The sequence below is a fragment of the Bolinopsis microptera genome, chromosome 9 (assembly GCF_026151205.1).
Source record: "Bolinopsis microptera isolate Bmic1 chromosome 9, MBARI_Bmic_1.0, whole genome shotgun sequence".
Taxonomy (NCBI): domain Eukaryota; kingdom Metazoa; phylum Ctenophora; class Tentaculata; order Lobata; family Bolinopsidae; genus Bolinopsis; species Bolinopsis microptera.
The window spans coordinates 2,710,633-2,730,930 of NC_087080.1; the positions used below are offsets into that span (position 1 = coordinate 2,710,633).

General features: G+C 35.8%; 2 protein-coding genes across 2 annotated transcripts in view; both read right to left on the minus strand.

Annotated features, from left to right (window-relative positions):
• The window catches only part of LOC134820429 (uncharacterized), an 81,056-nt gene extending 68,619 nt beyond the window's left edge, over positions 1 to 12,437 (minus strand). The window contains exon 1 of the mRNA XM_063830812.1: positions 12,422 to 12,437. The gene's annotated coding sequence lies outside the window, so the exon portion shown is untranslated. The remainder of the gene's footprint in view (positions 1 to 12,421) is intronic.
• Positions 216 to 20,234, minus strand: LOC134820421 (uncharacterized). The gene is made up of 12 exons (XM_063830800.1): positions 20,082 to 20,234; positions 19,709 to 19,913; positions 19,453 to 19,597; positions 19,088 to 19,167; positions 18,778 to 18,896; positions 18,426 to 18,557; positions 5,846 to 6,035; positions 2,448 to 2,548; positions 1,569 to 1,699; positions 1,363 to 1,456; positions 914 to 1,040; positions 216 to 580 (listed from the first exon to the last, which is right to left on the minus strand). Exons 1-12 carry the CDS (start codon positions 20,226 to 20,228, stop codon positions 414 to 416), a joined length of 1,638 nt encoding a protein of 545 aa, XP_063686870.1. The 5' UTR covers positions 20,229 to 20,234; the 3' UTR covers positions 216 to 413.
• Positions 20,235 to 20,298: the final 64 nt, after the last annotated feature.

Below are 20,298 nucleotides of genomic sequence, written 5' to 3' on the forward strand. Positions count from 1 at the left end.
AGCGCCATCATGGCTGTGTTTTAAATTCTGTATGTAGAATGTAGCAACATTATCAACTTCGTTTGAAAATTAAAATAGAGTTGCAAATTGAAATCGTGTAGTAAAACATTTACAAGCAAGCTAGGAAGCACCTGCACTCATTAATTAAGTTTTGCAGGTAATAAAGCCTATGAATCAATTATGGCAAATACACTCATTGAGGATATGGCCAAATACTACGGCTTTAAAAATAAAGCCAAATTACATTTTATGCGATATCTCGACATAGCGTAATAAAAATTAACTATTTGTGAATAAAACGATTTGTAAATTACAGAATCTCAGAATCTCATTAACTTTAAATCAATAAATTTTAACAGCCAAAACTTGTTGTCGTAATTATATTCTTTGACAAAATTCTGCTACAGAAATTACTACTTATTCTGGGAGTCTTTCAAGTGCTTTTCACGGAGGAGTTTTCGCTGGATTTTACCAGAAGGAAGTTTAGGAATCGACTTAACGAACTCGACCTCTGCCAGATGTTTATAGTCGCTCACTTGACTTGCCACGAACTCTTTCACGTCATCCTCAGTCAGTTTCACTGGAAAAAGAAATGTTAACATGTACTAAGAAACAAAACAAAGGGATTTAAAATAATTATATCATTTATCAAGCAGCTTTATTTATACAGGTAATCACATTTGCCAGTGCACACGTGTAATCAGTCTAGAGTAAATAAACTGATGAAAGCAATAAACTTCACGTGCATAAATTAATAGTATAGTACAACATATAATATATGCGGTTTACGTCTTCAACTATTTTTAATTCGGGAAACTTGCTCCTATGATTGAATCTCCTTAAAAACAGACACAGTCGAAGAAAATTAAGGGTTATTTATCGTATAAAATCCACAATCTGTAAGTGAACGTACCACCAAAGGGAAGACAGACATAAGCTTTGGGCGCCTCTCCTGTCCTCTCATTGGCTATCCCAATAACTGCTGCATCTGCTATTTGGTCATGTGTCAGGAGGATTGCTTCCAACTCTGCAGGAGCTACCTGGTGGCAAATAGTTGTTTAATTGATTGATGAATCTACGTAACAGGAGGGGGATTATTTAAAACATATTAGTGATACGAAAAGTTTGTTTCAAAATACATGTGTAAATCGTCTTCAGCTGCCTACGTACCAGTTTCTTCAGTCTATTTCAATAGTCAGTGTTTTGAGCCTAGAATCCGTCTAGTAAACTGTATGCTCTTAATTTACTGGATATATCATAGATTTTGTTTAGATTCCAGAACGGAATGAGTTTAAATTAAGAATCAAAACTTCAGAATCCTTAGAGAAAATTAAGTCAGAGATAACAAACTAAAATTCAAACCTGGTAAGCTTTGACTTTGATAAATTCTTTCAGTCTATCTACAATAAAGAAGTCCTCATCTTCATCGTAGTACGCGATATCACCAGTCTTTAACCTGCGGTAATTTACATTACCTTATTTGCTCATTGAGTAAGTTAAGTAGTTATTAACAAAATTCCTGGACCATTTATACAAAACAGAGTAAAAACACATCCCTGCATATTTACCATTCACCCTCGAAAGTAGTGGCATTAGCTGCAGGGTTCTTGTAGTACCCCTTCATAACTTGGGGTCCTTTAATGTAGATCTCTCCTCGCTCGTGAGGACCACACAGCTCTCCTGTCTCTGTGTCTACTAACTGAGGGTTTCATTATTCAATAAATAACTATAAATTAAATTATAAAATTATATTATTAGATAATTCCTGCAGCTTGAGTTACACTATTAGACTCTAAATAATAGTATTAGAGACACACAGTTCTCCTGTCTCTGTGTCTACTAACTGAGGATTTCATTATTCAATAAATAACTATAAATTAAATTATAAAATTATATTATTAGGTAATTCCTGCAGCTTGAGTTGCACTATTAGACTTTAAATAATAGTATTAGAGACACACAGTTCTCCTGTCTCTGTGTCTACTAGCTGAGGAGTTTCATCTTTATTATATCGGGTCTCAATAAGAGGTCTCGACTGCCTAGGCATCAAAGTTCAAACCTTGGCAATCGGTAATTTTCCTCTGGCCCGGAGTCACCCTAGGGCCCAGAGGATAAAGGCGTAGAGACTGTGTGTATCTTTATTATTATTATTTCTATTAATGTAAGATTATTCAATAAATTTAAACTGTAAATTAAATTGGGTTAAGTGATCGGTGAGGATTCTTATTTGATGAGGTATTTGTTTAAATTACTAATTGTTTGCAGGAAGGATACATGATTCAAGTGAACAATTTAAAGGGTATTAAAAACAATATATTCTGAAATTCAATTACCCATGATTCATGAATAATGTCCCTAATGACAGCGTCAACTTGTAATAAGTTCTTAACAAACTTAACAAAACACCAACATATTTTCAATAACTATTTAATAAACTGTTGACCCACCTTAATCTCCTGGCCAGCAATGACAGCCCCAACTGAGCCGGGCTTGGTAACCCCCTGTCTACATAACAGAGTTGCTCCTGCTGTTTCAGTGCAACCGTAACCTGGGGGTTATTGTTACCAGACAAAACACAGCATATTTTCAAGATATTTATTATGGTTTTAAGCTTAGGGAGTCAAAGCACAGTAACTGTTTGTCTGGTTCTAAACCAATAAGTTAGGAGAAGCAGCCAATAAAAAGTACAGACTGATATCAGTCGACAAAACACCTTCTCTCCCTATACAAGATCAGGACGTACCAAATACCAAACGTGCAAGAACTAAATATATTACTAAGGACACCAGACATAAATACATAAATACAGTTTACTTACAGACACGAGTCTGTTCACTTACGAACAAGAGACGGCAGATAATTTATTATATAGCTAGGTTTGCAATGATAGAATTGAAGAAACAGACACATTCCAATTAAATGTCTCAGCAGTATTTTTAACTCCAATGGAACATCTTGGTCAACAACTCATTTGCAGTTCAGGGACCTAAATTGTGGAATGCAATCCCCTACCATCTGAATGTCATTCAAGATCTAGAGCACTTCAAAGATAAGCTCACAAAGTTCATGTTGTCTCTCCCTGATAAGCCGCCGATCAGGGGATATACTCCTCCAAATACGAACTCTCTGCTGTGCTGGCGCAACGAGCGAGACTCTACTTCGCTATGGGGTGGTTAGAAGATGTGATGGCCCCGTCAAGTCTTGACGAAACTCAACATAGGTCACATAGGTAGGTAGGTGGTCACATGATACCCATCTCAGTCACGTGATACTAGCCTATTGTGAGAGGATCTGCTGTACATAGTTTTAAGAATTAAGATGTTTCGAATTTTCTGAATAGAATTGGTCAAGTAATCAAAGATGGTAGGTTCGATTTGCGTTTCTTGTATGGTATGCATTACAATGTTGTTTATATCCCTGTTTGACTGATTGTTCACGCACAGTAACTCAAATGTAAACCAGTATTTTCAGCCGATTTGTAGGGGATAGTAGACTCACTTCCAATGGATTGTTAAGTTATTCACTGAATCTGTCTCAAGTATATAACAGAGACAGGTGAAATAAATACCAGTGGTGTTAATCTCGCATTCCAACAAACCTTGCAGAACATTCTAGTGTTACAAACGGTACTAGACTCTAGCTCTCTAGAGTCTCTGCTTTTGAGATCTTATTAAATTGAAATTGCCTCATGTCTAGTTTGTAGTCAGTAGACTCTTTACAGCATTAGACTATAGTCTCCCTCCGCAGTCTCCCTCTGCAGTCTCCCTCACAGTCTATTAAAACTAATCTCACAATTCAAATCCAGTATAAAAGCCGAACTCTCGTGAGGCTTACACAAATTGTTGAGGTTATGGTTCGTTCTCATGTTCCGCATTCTATATTTTGCCCATTAAGACCCCCTCCTTCCTCCATTTAAATAACTTATGTCCTATACACAGTACATAGCTATATTAACCCCCTCCCTCCCTTTAAACCGGTCTACATAAAACATGAAGCATCCTTAAAATATTCAAACGGAGACCTTTAAAATGTCTAGATAGTTGGCTAATAACCTGGTGCCTAATGCTCTTAGCTCCTTCAAAGACCCATTTCTTTTGTGAGCCCCTTGTTAGAGTTCAGAGCTTCTACAAATATATAACACATGGTGTAATTTGTAAAGTTCAATTTGCTTTCGTTTCTTTCGTTTCTGTGTAGTAGACGTATTTTAAATAGTTTTCATAGTTTGAATTTTTTCGATTGATTGTGATTTATTTTACTAAAGAAAGCATTAACGCAGTAATATAAGAAATTTTAGGTTTGAAGATAATTATCGGAACGGGCATTTGGCAATTGAAATCAGGAGCTGAAAATGAATACCTGGAATCGAGATTTCCTTCAATACCCAGTAAAATTATTTCAAGTTGTAACTCAATAATCTCATGAACGAATGTAGCTTTATGGAGATCAGATAACAACATCACATCAAGTTATGACTAATTTATTCAGATGTACTTGTTGATAAAATAACTTTCATTATATACTTCATTCGGTATGTTCCTTAAAGTTAAGCGAAACTTGTACTTCTTATCACCAAATTTGTAGGGCTAAAAAAGGCCTGGCCGACGCAAAAATGCATTTTACTGAACTCTGCCCACCTCCAAAATGTAATCAAATCAACGAGTATTTACTGATAAGAAATACGACTGTGGGACTTCCACTAACTTCAATTCATTCTCCCGAAATATTAGGTGCAACGTACATAAAGTAGGGGAACCACATTCATTTTCATAGTCTAACATGGAATCTTATAAAACAGAACAGCAGATGTAATAATAAAGCATATTAAGAAGGCTTTTCGCTGAGAATCTTTGTTGGAGTTTGGGAATACTAATTTACCAAAACACGTACGGAGTGAAATTGATAGGAACAAGATAATAAATCCCCTAACATGTGAGCCTCAATATCACGTACCATTCTACATTATTATAGGTGCAGGTGTGTAGCATACTTCCTTAATCAGAAATACCAAGTGGCTACATACTTGTAATACAGCAATACACTAAGACCGTCCCTTGACCCTAACTTATGTTATTTGTCCCTTACTTATACTACTTAAGGGGGCCGGGGGGGGGGGGGGGGGTCTTCATCAAAATTCTCTCGAAATCGACTTTTAAGTTGTTTCTGATAGAGGGGAGTGATATCTATCAGCTGCTTTTGGTCCCATGGAAAAATATTGTTCCTAGCCGAAATTATCGCCGGTCTAAGGTCAGCGCTTATGTGTAATTGTATTGCGCAAGCGATTTTCAATCGCAAATTCTGAAAATCGAGTCTAAAAATCTATCTTCTCCCACAATTTTTGAGCAATCACCCTGAAACTTTCAGGATATGTTCTAGGGACCATTTAGAAGAGATTGATCATACAAAATTTTGAGATAGGCCTTTAAACATTTTTTATTCAATTTTGAAAATCTTGGACCTCGTTTTTTTACGATTTTTTGAGGTCCAAGATTTTCAAAATTGAATAAAAAATGTTTAAAGGCCTATCTCAAAATTTTGTATGATCAATCTCTTCTAAATGGTCCCTAGAACATATCTTGAAAGTTTCAGGGTGATTGCTCAAAAAATGTGGGAGAAGATAGATTTTTAGACTCGATTTTCAGAATTTGCGATTGAAAATCGCTCGCGCAATACAATTAAACATAAGCGCTGACCTTAGACCGGCGATAATTTCGGGTAGGAACAATATTTTTCCATGGGACCAAAAGCAGCTGATAGATATCACTCCCCTCTATCAGAAACAACTATTAAGTCGATTTCGAGAGAATTTTGATGAAGACCCCCCCCCCGGCCCCCTTAAACAATGTACCTTGAGTAACTTCCAGGTTTATTCCAGGATTGCACGCTCGCAGCCTCTCTTTAACCGCCTCTTCTGTCTCCTGTGCAAGTGGAGCAGCACCCACCACAATCAGGCGCAGGTGGGACAGGTCGTAGTTAGCCACAATGTCGAGCTTACTGAGCATTATCATGATTGGGGGTACCACTGTTGTACTGGGAGCCTGAAATATTATTAAGTTAAGTTTTATTTTATAATATGGCATTTTGTTGCAGACGTAAAAGTAGTGAGTAATGGCTCCTGGCAATGGTGGTATGACTCATGAGTTTCTATTATTTCACGACCTTTGCGGTGCGTTGTTACTCAAAACAGCTAAATTATCCAATTTCAAAAATTACAGGAAAAATAAAATCATTCAAGCGACAATAAATTAGAGATGAATTGCTCGTTATGTAGCTAGGTGTACAACTATTTGTAGCCATTATAGGATACTGAAGGGAAAGGAAGCAGTTCTAACGAGCTCTTCTCAAACACAAGGATATATCTTGTGAACTTGGCTAGTATATATGAAACATTTGATATGGAGTTGTAGAGGGAGTTATGTGCCTCGCCGGGCTAAAGTAGTGGATGACCTTGCTGTACGGCAAGTTAAACAAGGATCTGAAACTACTAGGTTCCGTACAGACTCAACTCTGCACCCGTGTCAATATGTTCATTATATGCAAGCCTCTTGATTTATTATCTCACATATCAAAGAGAATTCTTTAGTTAGTTGTGAAACTGCAACTAAATCACTACAACTCAGGGGAAGATAATGGCTTCCAGGTTTCCATCATCACAATTATCTAAAGTATTCTAATGTTTTCCCAGTTAGCGTGGCCAGGTGTTTAGGCACCTGGGGCGGCCGTGCACAGATAAACTATCTCCTTCCCAACTTGCTAATAGAGCTACTGGAGGCTTATTTCTCTGAATTTCGATTATCGTGTTTTGACACTTGACTGAGAAATGTTCGACAGTTTATCAGAACTACCGTCCAACTAGTTGATATTCGGCTGCCAAATTTGTAGATATAAACTGCTCTCCAACTTACCAAGTACGAACTACAGCTACAGGGTGGGCCAAAAGTCAGTACCCATACGTTCACCTTAATAGCTCAGTCACTGAGTGCCCAATTGAAATAATTCTTTCTGGTATATCTTAGTACAACCACTGTTTCGAGGAATTTGTCAACTCGAATAATGGGGGGAATGCAACGTCAATTAATGTCAATTAATGTCAATTAATGTCAATTAATGTCAATTAATGTCAATTAATGTCAATGTCAGTTTTGCAAAATTTTGGAATACTGACATTAATTGACACGATATTTTTCGACCAGAGATTATGTAGTTCTACCATATTGTTAGTACTTTAGAACGTTTATATCATCAATTTATTCACTACTATCACATATGAAAATGTGAAAAAAATTCAGATCATTACGGGTATCGGCCTTACAAAATGACAGGCCTCACAAAATGACAGCCCACATAGACCATGCTGTAGCTTAGGTTCCCTATACATTGAACCCTATTCCTTTTACTGTATGAAAGAAAAAGCATTAATTAACACTTCCCAAGGAATGATAATGACATAGAATCTATATTTCTTACATAAATATGGACGTTTTTGCTGTTCAGTCATTGCCCCGCCTAACTGTTCATGTTACCCAGAATGGAGACCAAAGTTTTGAATTTAACCCCAGAAAACCAGGTACTACCATGACTTATGTCAATCAAAGACTACTCTGGTCAAATAAAAAAACTGATTTAGTGACTTTGGTAGAAGAATTGACAAAAAAATGAGCTAGCCTCACAAAATGACAGTGTTATGCCTCACAAAATGACAATTTTATTTTATGATACAAAGATGGCATATTTATATTGGATGCCCCTTGCCTAATTATTGGTATTCTTAAACCCAGTAAGCTCATGATGAGCCTTAATGTGTTTGTTTGATCATCAATTTTGATCAAAATGCCTCACAAAATGACACCGAAAAGCCTTACAAAATGACAATGTTTCAGATTGAATTATTTTCATCATCTAAAATGGATCAGAGACAGTCAATACAAGAAGGAGTTAAAAATAATCATAATCTGACAGTTAACAATCAAGTAGCATTAAAAAAGTGCAGTTCTGGTATCAAAACTTTGATTTCAAACTCTTTGATTTCAAACTCTGATTTCAAAACTCAACGAAATAAAGCTTCTATTTTGTGAAAGCAGAGAGTAATAACAACTCCTAAAACATGTCAAACGTTAACTAAACACTGAAAAGTGATCTATCCAGTCATAGAAAATATCAAATATAACCAAATACTGTGTTCAAGTATGAAAACAAAAAATGATTTTTACGCCTCACAAAATGACATTTTTTAAATTTTTTCAAAGTATAAAAAATGTTCCTTTTTAAATATATTTTGGTAAAAACAGAACTGGTATAATATAAACAAAATATATATCTAACAGTAAGACACGTGAAAGAATAATGAAACTTTTTCCCAAATCGGATTTGAAGTGATGCCGTTTTGGGTTGTCATTTTGTAAGGCACTATCTCACGCGAAATTGCCCAACTTTTTTTAATCATCCTTTTTCCTGTAAAAGCTATTCTAATCTTCAATCTATTATATTTCTCTAACTGTCCTAGGTGAAATCAAATTTCTATAGGCTGCTGTTAAAAAATGACAGCCGTGACGAAATTGTCATTTTGTAAGGCATGTTTTTTTGGAAGATTTCAAAGATGACAATTTTTATCGCAAAATTTACGGTTTTTCAATCAAATCAACCCCCGGGAAGAAAAAATATACCTGTTGAACTACCTATCTGGATAATAAAACATGAACAAAACTCATTTTTGTGCATTTCAGAGCCATCTCCTTTTTCGTGTCATTTTGTAAGGCCGATACCCGTAAACAATAAAACTAAAATAATACGGTTTCCCGAAATTTAATTTTCTTAAATGGGCGTGGCCATCCAAGGGCGTGGTTCTCAACATCATCAGAACTTAAAACCCACATTAAACGAAATGCCTTCATGACATTTATATGTGAATAACGAATCTTAAACAGCTAACATTACTCCTTCATACTAAAAAAGCCGATTCTAAATATTTTACCTGTATAAGAAACCAATAAAATATGGGCGTGGCCGGTGGGGACCGAAGATGGAAGAGTTGGAAGCTGAAATTTTTTTTGGTGGTCTTTGAACCTAAGGATCAACAGATAAGAACATGCTCATAATTATTCAAGGACATTTTGTTTTTTTGAACCGGTCTAACTTACATAGACGTGAATATCTTGAATATTTATCGAATAATGCTAATCTCAAATTTCAAGACATATTAATGTCAATTAATGTCAATTAATGTCAATTAATGTCAATTAATGTCAATTAATGTCAATTAATGTCAATTAATGTCAATTAATGTCAATGTCAGTTTACGGTTTTTATGGAATACTGACATTAATTGACGTTGCATTCCCCCCCGAATAATATAAAATATTCGTGTTCATTTTTTTCAGATGAAGATTCATTTTCGCATTTATTTGATAATTTGGATAGTCGGATCGAGCTGAATTTTATTGAATTGTGTTTGGCCATTCAAATTACGTTTGTCCTGAAAAAAATTAGAGTTATAGCTTCTCAGATGACCGAGATACGAAGCATAAAGAGTTTATTCATTACATGTGATCAGGTGATTTGCTTACCTAATCACGTGATAAGGTGACCCCGTAAACTACCCCGTTAAACATTATGGGAGTCGTTAAGGCTCACATAATCACCCAATCAATTTTGTCCAGTTAGCGTGGCCAGGTGACAGTTTATCAGAACTACCGTCTAACTAGTGCAGGTTGATATTCGGCTGCCAAATTTGTAGATATAAACTGCTCTCCAACTTACCAAGTACGAACTAATATCGAGGTTGCTTTGACTGTAGTTTTAAATATCAAATTATTCGAGATCCCGGATCAGCCGATGATATATTTAAATATGTTCTGGGATTTCAAATCATTATAAGTCAATTAATGAACACTAATATGGTAGATGCTTGTCACCATATCACACGATAGGATCATAAGCTATATCAATTATCTCAGGGACAGATCTATATTGTAGGGTGTTAGTAACATACCAGAGTAACATACCAGAGTTACATACCAGAGTTACATAATACAAACCAGAGTTACATACCAGAGCTAACTAACAGACTGTTACAGTGTTAGTAACATAGTCTGTAACTCTAGTGTTAATTAAATACTGCCTGTAACTATGGTCTCTACTATCTGTACGACACGAAAATTTAATCATGTTTCATTGAAATTATGATCGTTGGTCATGAAACTGTGGCTACGAATTAATACACATGGTAGGAACAATTAAAACTATCTCGCACTGTACCAATTTATAGCATTAGCACATTCTTTTCGTATTATTTTGTTTGTTCAATATTATAATTAAATGAACATTTAAATGAACATTCGTGCACATTTTTCTATCGTCTATACAAGGAGTCGTAGCCAGCACACGTCTACATTTCAACTTTCATTCGATACTTAATTTATTTTTATGATTAAACAATAAACATATTATATAATATGTGCAGGTAAGGTATTCTACATGATAACGTATTTAGTTGATGTGGTAGTGTATGTCTCAAAGTAATTATAATACAATCATCATAGCCATAATTTTGATATTATTATTATTTATTTACTTATTTATAAGACTGTTTGTTACAGATTTATCGTAAACTGTTCATAATATGACAAACTGAAGAACGATATTTTAAGGTATCTTTAAAATGTTGACGCAGTAATTCTCCAGGGAATAATTTATTACATAATTTAAAGTCGTTTAAACGGCACATTTTATACCAGCAACTTTCGTCTCAGCTTAATATAAGGAATGTAGATATTAAATTAAGCAACTCATTGTTAATGAGCCGTAAATACTGTATAACTAAATACTATATAACTATATATATATATAACTGGTCGTTGTGTTCGAGGGAACGAATGATTATTTCAATAACATTTACGCAATATAATACGATTAAAGCATTACCATTATATCACTAATAACCATTAACAGAGACACCTTATTATTGCTATTATTGTTATTGTTGTGCCAACACGATATTGTGACAGATTCGCAATATAGTGCTTTCGCATTTCGTTATAATGTGCGGTTGCCCAAAAACCATTTACTGCGCATACATAATATTATGTTATTTATGACGTATCCTCTTTTTAACAAGATAATCCAAGATGTGCAGTGAATCGGATGTTTTTTATGTAGTCTAATAACATCGTATGATACTGTACATTATCTTGAAACCTACATATTACCGCCATATTTATAAGCAGTTATCTAGACTAGTGGGTCTACGAGCCCGTCTATACTCTATAGGTGAATTTGAACTATCTAAGCGCTTTTAAAACCCAGAATAGTTCCTATTCTGATAGAATAGTTTCAAGAATAATGCTGTTTTATGAATTCGTTTAATTAACAATAAACAGGGCCCTGAAACCTAATAACGCCACGCCTTAACTTCTGCTTGTTCCTACTGCTCTTATCCGCCTTTCCTCTTCCACAGCAAACTTATAAACTGCCACTATTTACTATTTGTAGCTAACCTTTCAACTTTCTCAAGATAATTATTAAATCCTGGGCCAAATACTTTAATTGCTTCCTTATTCGTTTAATAATTCTAATGACCGAATTATCAATTAACGTTACGCTTCAATATCATATCTTGTAGAGCAAAAGAAGCTCATTGCTTGGCAGTAATATGCTTGTTAATACATCACGCGATACATTATTCAGTGAGAAATTCTAGAAATAACCGAACAGTTCGCACCGGAAAATTCTATACTATATTTACCTATTTAATACATTCTTAAATTTTATAATTTCCCGTTCAGTACGTTCGCAACAGGTCGATTTCATCGAAACCTTTTCATTTTGGCAGAAAAACGATCGTTTAGGTAAGTGAGATCACCCTGAGCTGCGCCCCGAAAATAAAAACCACCACCTGTGAATCATTAGTAGAAGCACGATTTGGAACGAATACTTCCCCTGTACTATCAAGGGGGCTAAGTCGCTAAGAACCCCCACCAGACAGAGTCCAGGTCGCCATTACCTCATGAGAGAAATTACTGTTTTACTGATGACCTGGAGCTATAGTTTGAAAACGTAGGCAGAGTAAAATGGGAACAGAGAGAGAGAGACCTCTGGAGAGCAGGGACTAGTGACCAGCCAGCTTGGTCTCTCTTATTGGTTGTGGTGCAGGTGGTGTATTTTACTATCGACCATCTTTCTACCCGTGTGAGAGAGATTATTACATCTCACAGAGATGGATAATGTGAGTTCTTAAGCGGTTCTAAGTACGCTGCGTGAAAAGTTGCTGTGAATTTGTTTTGTTGTTTAATCCGGTCCTTGATGCTTTCTTGATGTTATGCTAGTGTTGAATAATTACAGCGTGGTTATTGTAATTAAAGACACATTAGACCAAGTATGTTGACAAAAGAGGACGATGAGGATTGGACCCTCAGTAATTTATCCGTTAACTCAAATTATTTGTTAAATATATTATATATAGCAATCTTGTTTAAGCATTCAAAGTTCTATAACAGTAAACTGTTCATCTTCAAATTTATCCGTCTTACTGTCATAGTTGGTATGTTGGCTAAGTTTTTTCGGCACTTTTTCGGCACGTCAACACTACTTATCAGCTAAAATGGTCGCTGCCTTTTGTCGTGAGTTTAAAACAGAGCCGTAACAACGGATCCATTTCATAAACCATTGTCTGAAGTAAAAACACAGCAACATCACATAACACCACCAGCACCTTGATGTACCATCTAATTACCATGACAATAGTGCTAGTTTGTCCTGTGAAGCTGGCTGACTTGTGAAAAGTGCCGCGTGGTAGATTGTTCCTCTATAAGTTACAATGACGCCGGCCCATCTCACATCTGGCAACATCTCAGTCCCTGATCAGCCACTAAAAACTAATTGCCAGCAACTTTTCACGCCGTTGGTAGGATCACAGGTGCCCTCGAATTTTCTAGGAGCTCTTCTGTTTTCCTCGCAGATTGGGTTAGCATCACTCCGACGACCTTGCCAGAGCTCTTCTTCTCTTACAATTGTGGCTGGATAGTGGATCAGCCAAGTCACGCATTGATGCCTTTATGGTAAACTTAAATCTTGTTTCATTCATCTTAAGTGAATTAATAACACAAATATTGATCATCAAGTTCTGCATAATCATGTTCATATTGACGTATCTTAATCGAATTATCATAAAGAGGAACTGATCATATAGGTCACAGTACTCGAAGAACTACATTATCGAATGTTTAATTTTTTATGAAAGCGCGAAGTGTTTTGTTTTCTGTCTTCATAACTGGTTTATTTCATTGACATATTTTAATGTCTTCACCTGCACAATTTCTCGATGACAGTGTGGAAGCGTGCCCTGTTTAATAATTTCTTACGTGCTCTTATCCATAGCTTTCATTTAGTTTTCGTTGATACTTTCAATTTTGTAACCAGCTTACAGCTGTTGAAATGCAATCATAATAATTCGATTCAGTTTGAAAAGAGATCAATCTAAACATGTGGGAGTTTACCACAGGGGGCATTCCACGGTAAATGCTAAATATTTCTATACATCTAATTTCTTTTTCTTGCCATTTACTTAGTTAGTAGTTAGGGCCATAATGTTTGAAACCGTCACTGCAGCTAGTATGTTATCTGCTTTACCGTGCGTGATCTCGATAATTCTTAAATGCGGCTCGGAAGGATATAAACCAGGTTGTTAATCATACAATTGCTATTTGTTATTAGTCAGCACCAGCACAGCTGTTTATTGTACAAATGATGTCTGATAACAACTCGGTAATTTCCTTACATCTGTCTCTAGTCGAGTAGCACTTCCGTTAATGGCACATCATGTGGGAATATAATAAGATTGGAATGGTTTAGGTAGATAGCTACTGATTTGTCAATGGAGTGGTGTTTATTACATAATTGTTTTAGATAATAGATCGGTATCAAGCTTTGAGGAAAATTAACCGCTGTTCATATAAGAAATACGGAATACCAGTATCAGTAACAGTGTTTATCCACCGTTAGTAAAATTAGTAGTTTACAGCTTTTGAAGGAATCAACTATGACTTATGAGTATGTCTAACCAACATGTTTTGGGAAGCCTTGCCTTAGATTGTTGCACCGTGAGAAAACAATAAAGATTACTGAAAGCTATTTTTTGATATCTTACCGCGTACTTAACCTTTTAACCTTTATAAATGCACAACCTATTCATGATGGGGGGTACACCCTGTCAATATAACACCAGTTGGTGGTACGCTCACATTACGCAATATTAGACTGTATTAACAGGTAATACCCAGGATAATCTTACAGCCACAATAGCGACACATCGCCTGGGAGTTGCACTGCAAATAAATGCAGTGAACTTGATAAATCCAAGGTCACATTTTGTTCTTTAACTATCGTTTCTTTTGTTACGTTCTATGTTGCTGCTTGGTAAACGCCCGACTTGAATCCCCCAAATCACAGTTTAGCATCCATTAAAGCCCCAACACAAAGACGATCGGTGCTTAAACGGCATCACGACTAAACTTTACACTCACTTGAAGAACTTCAAGGCTATGTTTTCTCGATCATTCTCTTGTAAAGTGTAATCAAGCTTGTATCTATATCCTCACTTGCATACTCCATTATCAAATCCTTACTTCATGCACCATCAAATGCACAAAACCGCAAAACCACCTGGCTATTTAACGCCTTAGTCAGCCATGCAGAGAGCTAGTTATTGCAATCCATCATGATATAATCTAGGTTACTGACAATACAAATCGTATAATTTATACGATATAACGGAGTGAGGACAAATGGTCGGCAGTTAATGTGCGTGAAGATGACAAGGTTTATATCGAGCTAATGTTTTGTTAGTAGCATTAACCTGTGTTGTTGTGTTGTACCTACTTTAATTTTGCATTACTGTGTATAGGAACCGAGCATTTATTAATGCATTGATTTGAAGATGTCATGTTTTAACTAAGGATTTTTTAAATATTAAGAAGTTGTATTTTTTTTAAATATTTTCGTTTGACCTTAGACAGTTGGGCTTTATAGTGGAAAATTGGTAGTGCAAAAACAGGTTGCATCTGAAAACGTTGCTATCTTACTATATATAAAGCGAGACGATATATATATATATTTATCCGTGCCATTTTACTGACACCACGGCATCAACTTTAACGCGAATTTCTGCAAAAACCGTCAAAGATATACAACTGAATCTTTTTTGACTGGGTTAAATGCTTTAATGGCCTCCAAATCAGCATGAAAAAATAAAAAATTGGCCAAGAAATAGGAGTTTTAGAGCCCAAAATTTGGTACCCCAAGTGGTGTCAAAAACGCGAATTAAATAGGTAATAATTGTTTTAGTCTCTTGAGTCTTGACACCATTTTAGGGTTAGACGGGTTCCTGCTCGTATGTTCCAAATTGACAAAATTCAAACAATCATCTTTACTGGATACAAATCATCAGAAATGTAACTTCACTTTAAAAAACAGACTACAGATGTTTAAGAGTAACCAATTGCTTAGCGCTTTCCTTTTATTCACCTACAACTATCAGTATGGCAATTGTTTACCTAATACCCATATGCATAATATATAATATTATCACATCCCATGTTATGTTGCAGTATGTGTTGGAAGACATTGTGGCACGTGCGTTATGTACAAGTTGCAAGTGCTATTCTCTAGACTAATGTTCCGGCTCCCCAATATGAGTGGGGGCGATATTAAATATTATTATGTTCGTTGCACAGATGTCCTTGGATCAGTAATCCATTAATTGCCTAATGCCCTGTAAGCAATGGTTGGGACACAGACAGTTTGTTACGAAAATCATTGCACAAGGCTTTTTTTTGGTGCTGTTGTTTCAGACACAAGTCGGCAATTTGTGACTAATTTCTTATTACATTTTTGATTGGAGTAAGGCATTTTTATCTTTTATACAACTATTCAACTTTTATTCAGAAATAAATCTAGAACAACATCAAATCCGGAGCTCTAGTTCTTCTGACTAATGATTTATTGTGCCATTTTAATTATCCTTACACTGTATTAATTATTATATTTCTTATTTCAGATGCTTTTAGGAATTTAACATTATATTATTATCATAATTCACAAAATGATGAATGCACAGAGTCCAAGCTCTAACTCTCTAACTCTTACACTGGTGCTGAGTCGTAGAGAATTTATCTAGATTGGTGGCCTCTGAGCTCTGTTATTTACGTTACTCATGTGGGTTCAGCCTATCTATTTTGCTTTTGGCTCTGTGTCTGAGAATTTCTCAATTTATAAGATAATTGCTAAATTGATCATTTAAAAATATGTGCAATTGTTGCTAAATTCTTTATTAAAGCACTAATGACTAAGACTTTAAATTACAACCTGGCATCAATCATCAAGTTATGAAATATATCATTAATACTAAAAGCAGATTGCTCCTGCAGATCATAATATAACAGCTGCCGTTTCGTTTGCACAATGTGACAATGATGTCACATTTTTATTATAAATTTATTTGGTAATATAAACTAACAAATAATAAAAAAATACTTAACTAGCAGAAAAAAATGACTCAACTTGGATCACATATTGAGTGGCATATAGTCAACGGCACAATAGTGGAGTTCAACAAGAATGCAGACATCGGCTACGGAACAATACTGATACTAATAACCATTTTGGGAACCCTTGGAAATGCACTTTCACTCTACTACTTCATCTCCAAACGCAGAGACGTCTCTGCTATCATATACATCAGCGTCACCGCTGTGGACACAGTGCTATGCCTCTGTGCGTTCCCTGTGGCGCTCTCCTACTTCAACAGCAGGAACCCCACCCTGTTTAGCAGCTTGATCTTCTGTAACATGTGGCACCTGGTGTATAAGACTCTCTCCTCCATGTCCATCTTCTGTGTTGCTACACTGAGTATCACTAGAACCTACTTTCTGTTGCGGCCCTTCAGGTCTATTTCTAAGAAGCTGGTTGTGGCTTCGTTAGTCAGCTACTTCCTGTTCCAATGTGTTGCTTCTACCATAATATACTGGGAGCAAGGAGGACAGTGGATGTATTTCAGTATGTTTGCTGAGTGTTCATTTGCAGCAAACGTAACCAAGTTTGAGAAACTTGGAGACGTAATTCTGAACATGTGCCACACTTTTCCAGTTTTCCCCATAATCCTTAGTTGTTTCATCAGCATTTTTGCTCTGATGGGTTCAGCGCGGGAGGGGAGAAGTGCAGAGCAGAACATGGAGAAGCGCTACGCTTCTGTAACAATCGTCATGTTCACTGTAATATATGCAGTGTTCAACATCCCCTCATCCTTCCTAAACCTCTATAAACTATTTGACATGGAAGGATTTGACGAAATGTTAGCATTCGACGAACTGGGCTACTTTTCTAACTTTGTGTGGAGCCTCAGCATACCATTAAACGCATTGTGCAACCCCATTCTCTACATCATTAGGATGAAAAACCTCCGGGCAGCCCTGTTGACTACAATAACAGGTAAAAATTCAAGAGAATCTGATGATTATGTGACAGCACGCACTGAGCTGGCTAGTCGTGTCTGAAGAATTAATGCTTCGGGAACTCCACGTCAATATGCCTCTTGATCGGGGCTAGGTGGCTTCAAATGGTGAACATGTAATGTGCATGTCATGTGATTTGAGTCATAAACATATAATGCATGCCTTATGCTTTGGGTTGTTTGCCATAAACAAACTATCGCAAACTTGTTTAGAGTTTAGTTAGAATTAGAAAGCTACCATTAACGTTCAATTGCAGGGGGTTTCTACAATCCAACCCAGGAGAGACAATCATGTACTAAGATAACAAAAACATCATCCCGTATTCCTGCTCTGGTGTAACACATTGTGCTGGAGATGTGGCCCAGGAAGGCTATGACTATGATTAACAATTATGTTGGACATATCTAGAATTTTATTGAAAATTGATTGACTGATTAAAGAATAAAGGGCTGAGTGTATTTATACACTTTTAAACTTGATGTTTAAATTATTAAATAGGTTTCTGTATATATTCCACTTCTCTTTGTCTCACATCTTATAAATTTACTGTGCATTGTAGATCTTAGCTTGAGCCTTGATTTAAATATTCGTTTTCGAAAATGATTTAAAATGATTTGAACCGCGATTTCAATTTTGAACAAGTTACCCGTACTGAAAGTAAAGGGAAGAAGTAAAAGGTCCTGCTAAATAATAAAAGATAAAATTCCACTGTATTCATGCTTTTCAGTACAAGTTAGAACGAAGTCTTCATGTTATGAAACCAGGAATAACACTGTTTTTCGAGGGTTGAACAGTATTAAAATTATGGCAAAGACTTCAATATAATAATAAAAATAACTGCGTGCAATTGATATAGACTATTACATTAATTGGTGTCCTTAATTGTGAGTGATTCAGAAGATTGTCAGTTCCTCTTATTGTACTTACTTTGAAGTCTTGCAGACATTGTAAAAACAGTTCAGGAGAAAAGAAAGGAAGAGCTATCCTTTGATACCCGTTTAGAACGCCAAACTGGGCCAGCAAACTTCCATATGAGTGGAATTCAGGTAAAAAATCGACCTGTAAAATATTTCTGTGATAAGATGAAATCACAGGGACATTTTCAAGAAATGAATTACATCAGGTAAAAACAGTGCTACCAGAACGTTATACTGACAAAATATGACAGAAACAGCTCTTATAAAACTTAGCAGAATTGCCACAACTCTACACTGGTCACTGAACCTTTTACAAGAAATTCAAACAGAAAGTTGAAAATTGATAATTTACTAGTACTCACCATACGAGGGTTTTTAAGTCCTTCCGTTTCAATTATATCTTCAAATTTACCGGAAATGTTAATGCTCTCTAGCTGAGAGTTCATGTTTGTATGTGATATTTCAACTGCTTTTGGGAGACCTGGACATGTTTCGGGTGAAGGAAAGTACACAGAGAAAGTATCTAGACAAATCATTTAACAATTTTACTATCAGCTGATACAAGTAGACGTATTGGCCTCTTAAAAGATCCTTAATATAATGTAACATGACAAATTTTGCATAATTAAAAGATCTACAAAGGGTCTACAAACAGGAAATTGAAATGAGTACCTGTTGTTCCACTACTGAACATCATGATAGCTGTATCGTCCAAATTGCCATTGTGTTCAGGACAAATCGTCGATTCATCTCTGAAATAATTATAATATTTTTATCATCTGTATAAGTGCCCTTCTTCATTGTGTTTTCAAATACAATCGTTTAGATTTCAATGCCATCATTAAGCCAGTTGAAAATACATCTTTTCATTGATAAGCAGTTTCTTGACTGTTTTGGTAAATAATGTCAGATATACATGATGTAAATTTTATTTTAGATTTTGAACAGCTCCTATCACAATTGAGCAATGAAAAAAAAACTGATAAAGGAATATGATTGATTACATTTAATTAGGCTGAATTGAGCTCTACACTTACTTCGACCATTCATCAAGATCCTCAATATTTGGTAAAATCTTATACTTATGCTTTCCTTGCAGTTCCTGTAGTTTATCAGCGCTGCACATATGTCCAATTGCATAGTTACACTCGCTTACTTCAATCAGTTTACTCGTCTCTTGATCTGCGCATTATTAGGTTCAGAGGAGAACTCATTAAAAATAAAATTTAGAGTTATTGGATAATAAAACTTGAAAATCATTGACTCGATCACAAACAAATAACATGAGCTTACTAGTATGCATTGGGTTGAAAAGAACTGGAACAGCTCCGGTAGCAACAACTCCTAGTCTAGCTGGCAGATAGTTGAGATGGTTGAGTCCCACAATGGCAACATGATCACCATGTCCCATTCCTGCAGCTTTGAACTTGTTGGCCATTCTTCCAATTTGGGCTGCAAGCTCAGATCCCTTGACATCTTGACGTGTCAGACCACAAGTCTGAATATTTTGTTTGTAAGTTTAAATTACTTTCTAATCGGTGCAATCAGTTTAATTCAATTTAATGAATATAGATTAAAATGGCTTGCTGAATGTTGGTACAGCATTGATATCAGATTAGACATGGAGACAATCAATTATTATAACAGACACACATAAATTACTGACCAACAAAACTGTATCAAGTTGAGTGTCTATACTGTTGAGGATATTTTGATGCATTGGAAGAGCAGGATAAACAAGTTTGTCTGGACAAGTGATGATTCTAGCTGCTTTAGCTGCAGAGGACAAGCATCGTTTCAGGACAACAGCCATTATATCTTGGCTAATGTAAATAATGTATTAACACTTTATATCTGAACATGTTTGATAGGTGATGCCCGGT

What these genes read in the sequence shown, in the direction of transcription:
- LOC134820421 (XM_063830800.1), bottom strand. Translation starts at nt 20,228, where the DNA reads ATGGCTGTTGTCCTGAAACGATGCTTGTCCTCTGCAGCTAAAGCAGCT. An exon ending in TTGCTGGCCAGGAGATTAAG is followed by an intron (nt 1,700 to 2,447) that starts GTGGGTCAACAG and finishes TGAAACCCTCAG; the next exon opens with TTAGTAGACACAGAGACAGG. An exon ending in TCAAAGTCAAAGCTTACCAG is followed by an intron (nt 1,041 to 1,362) that starts GTTTGAATTTTA and finishes ATTTGCCACCAG; the next exon opens with GTAGCTCCTGCAGAGTTGGA.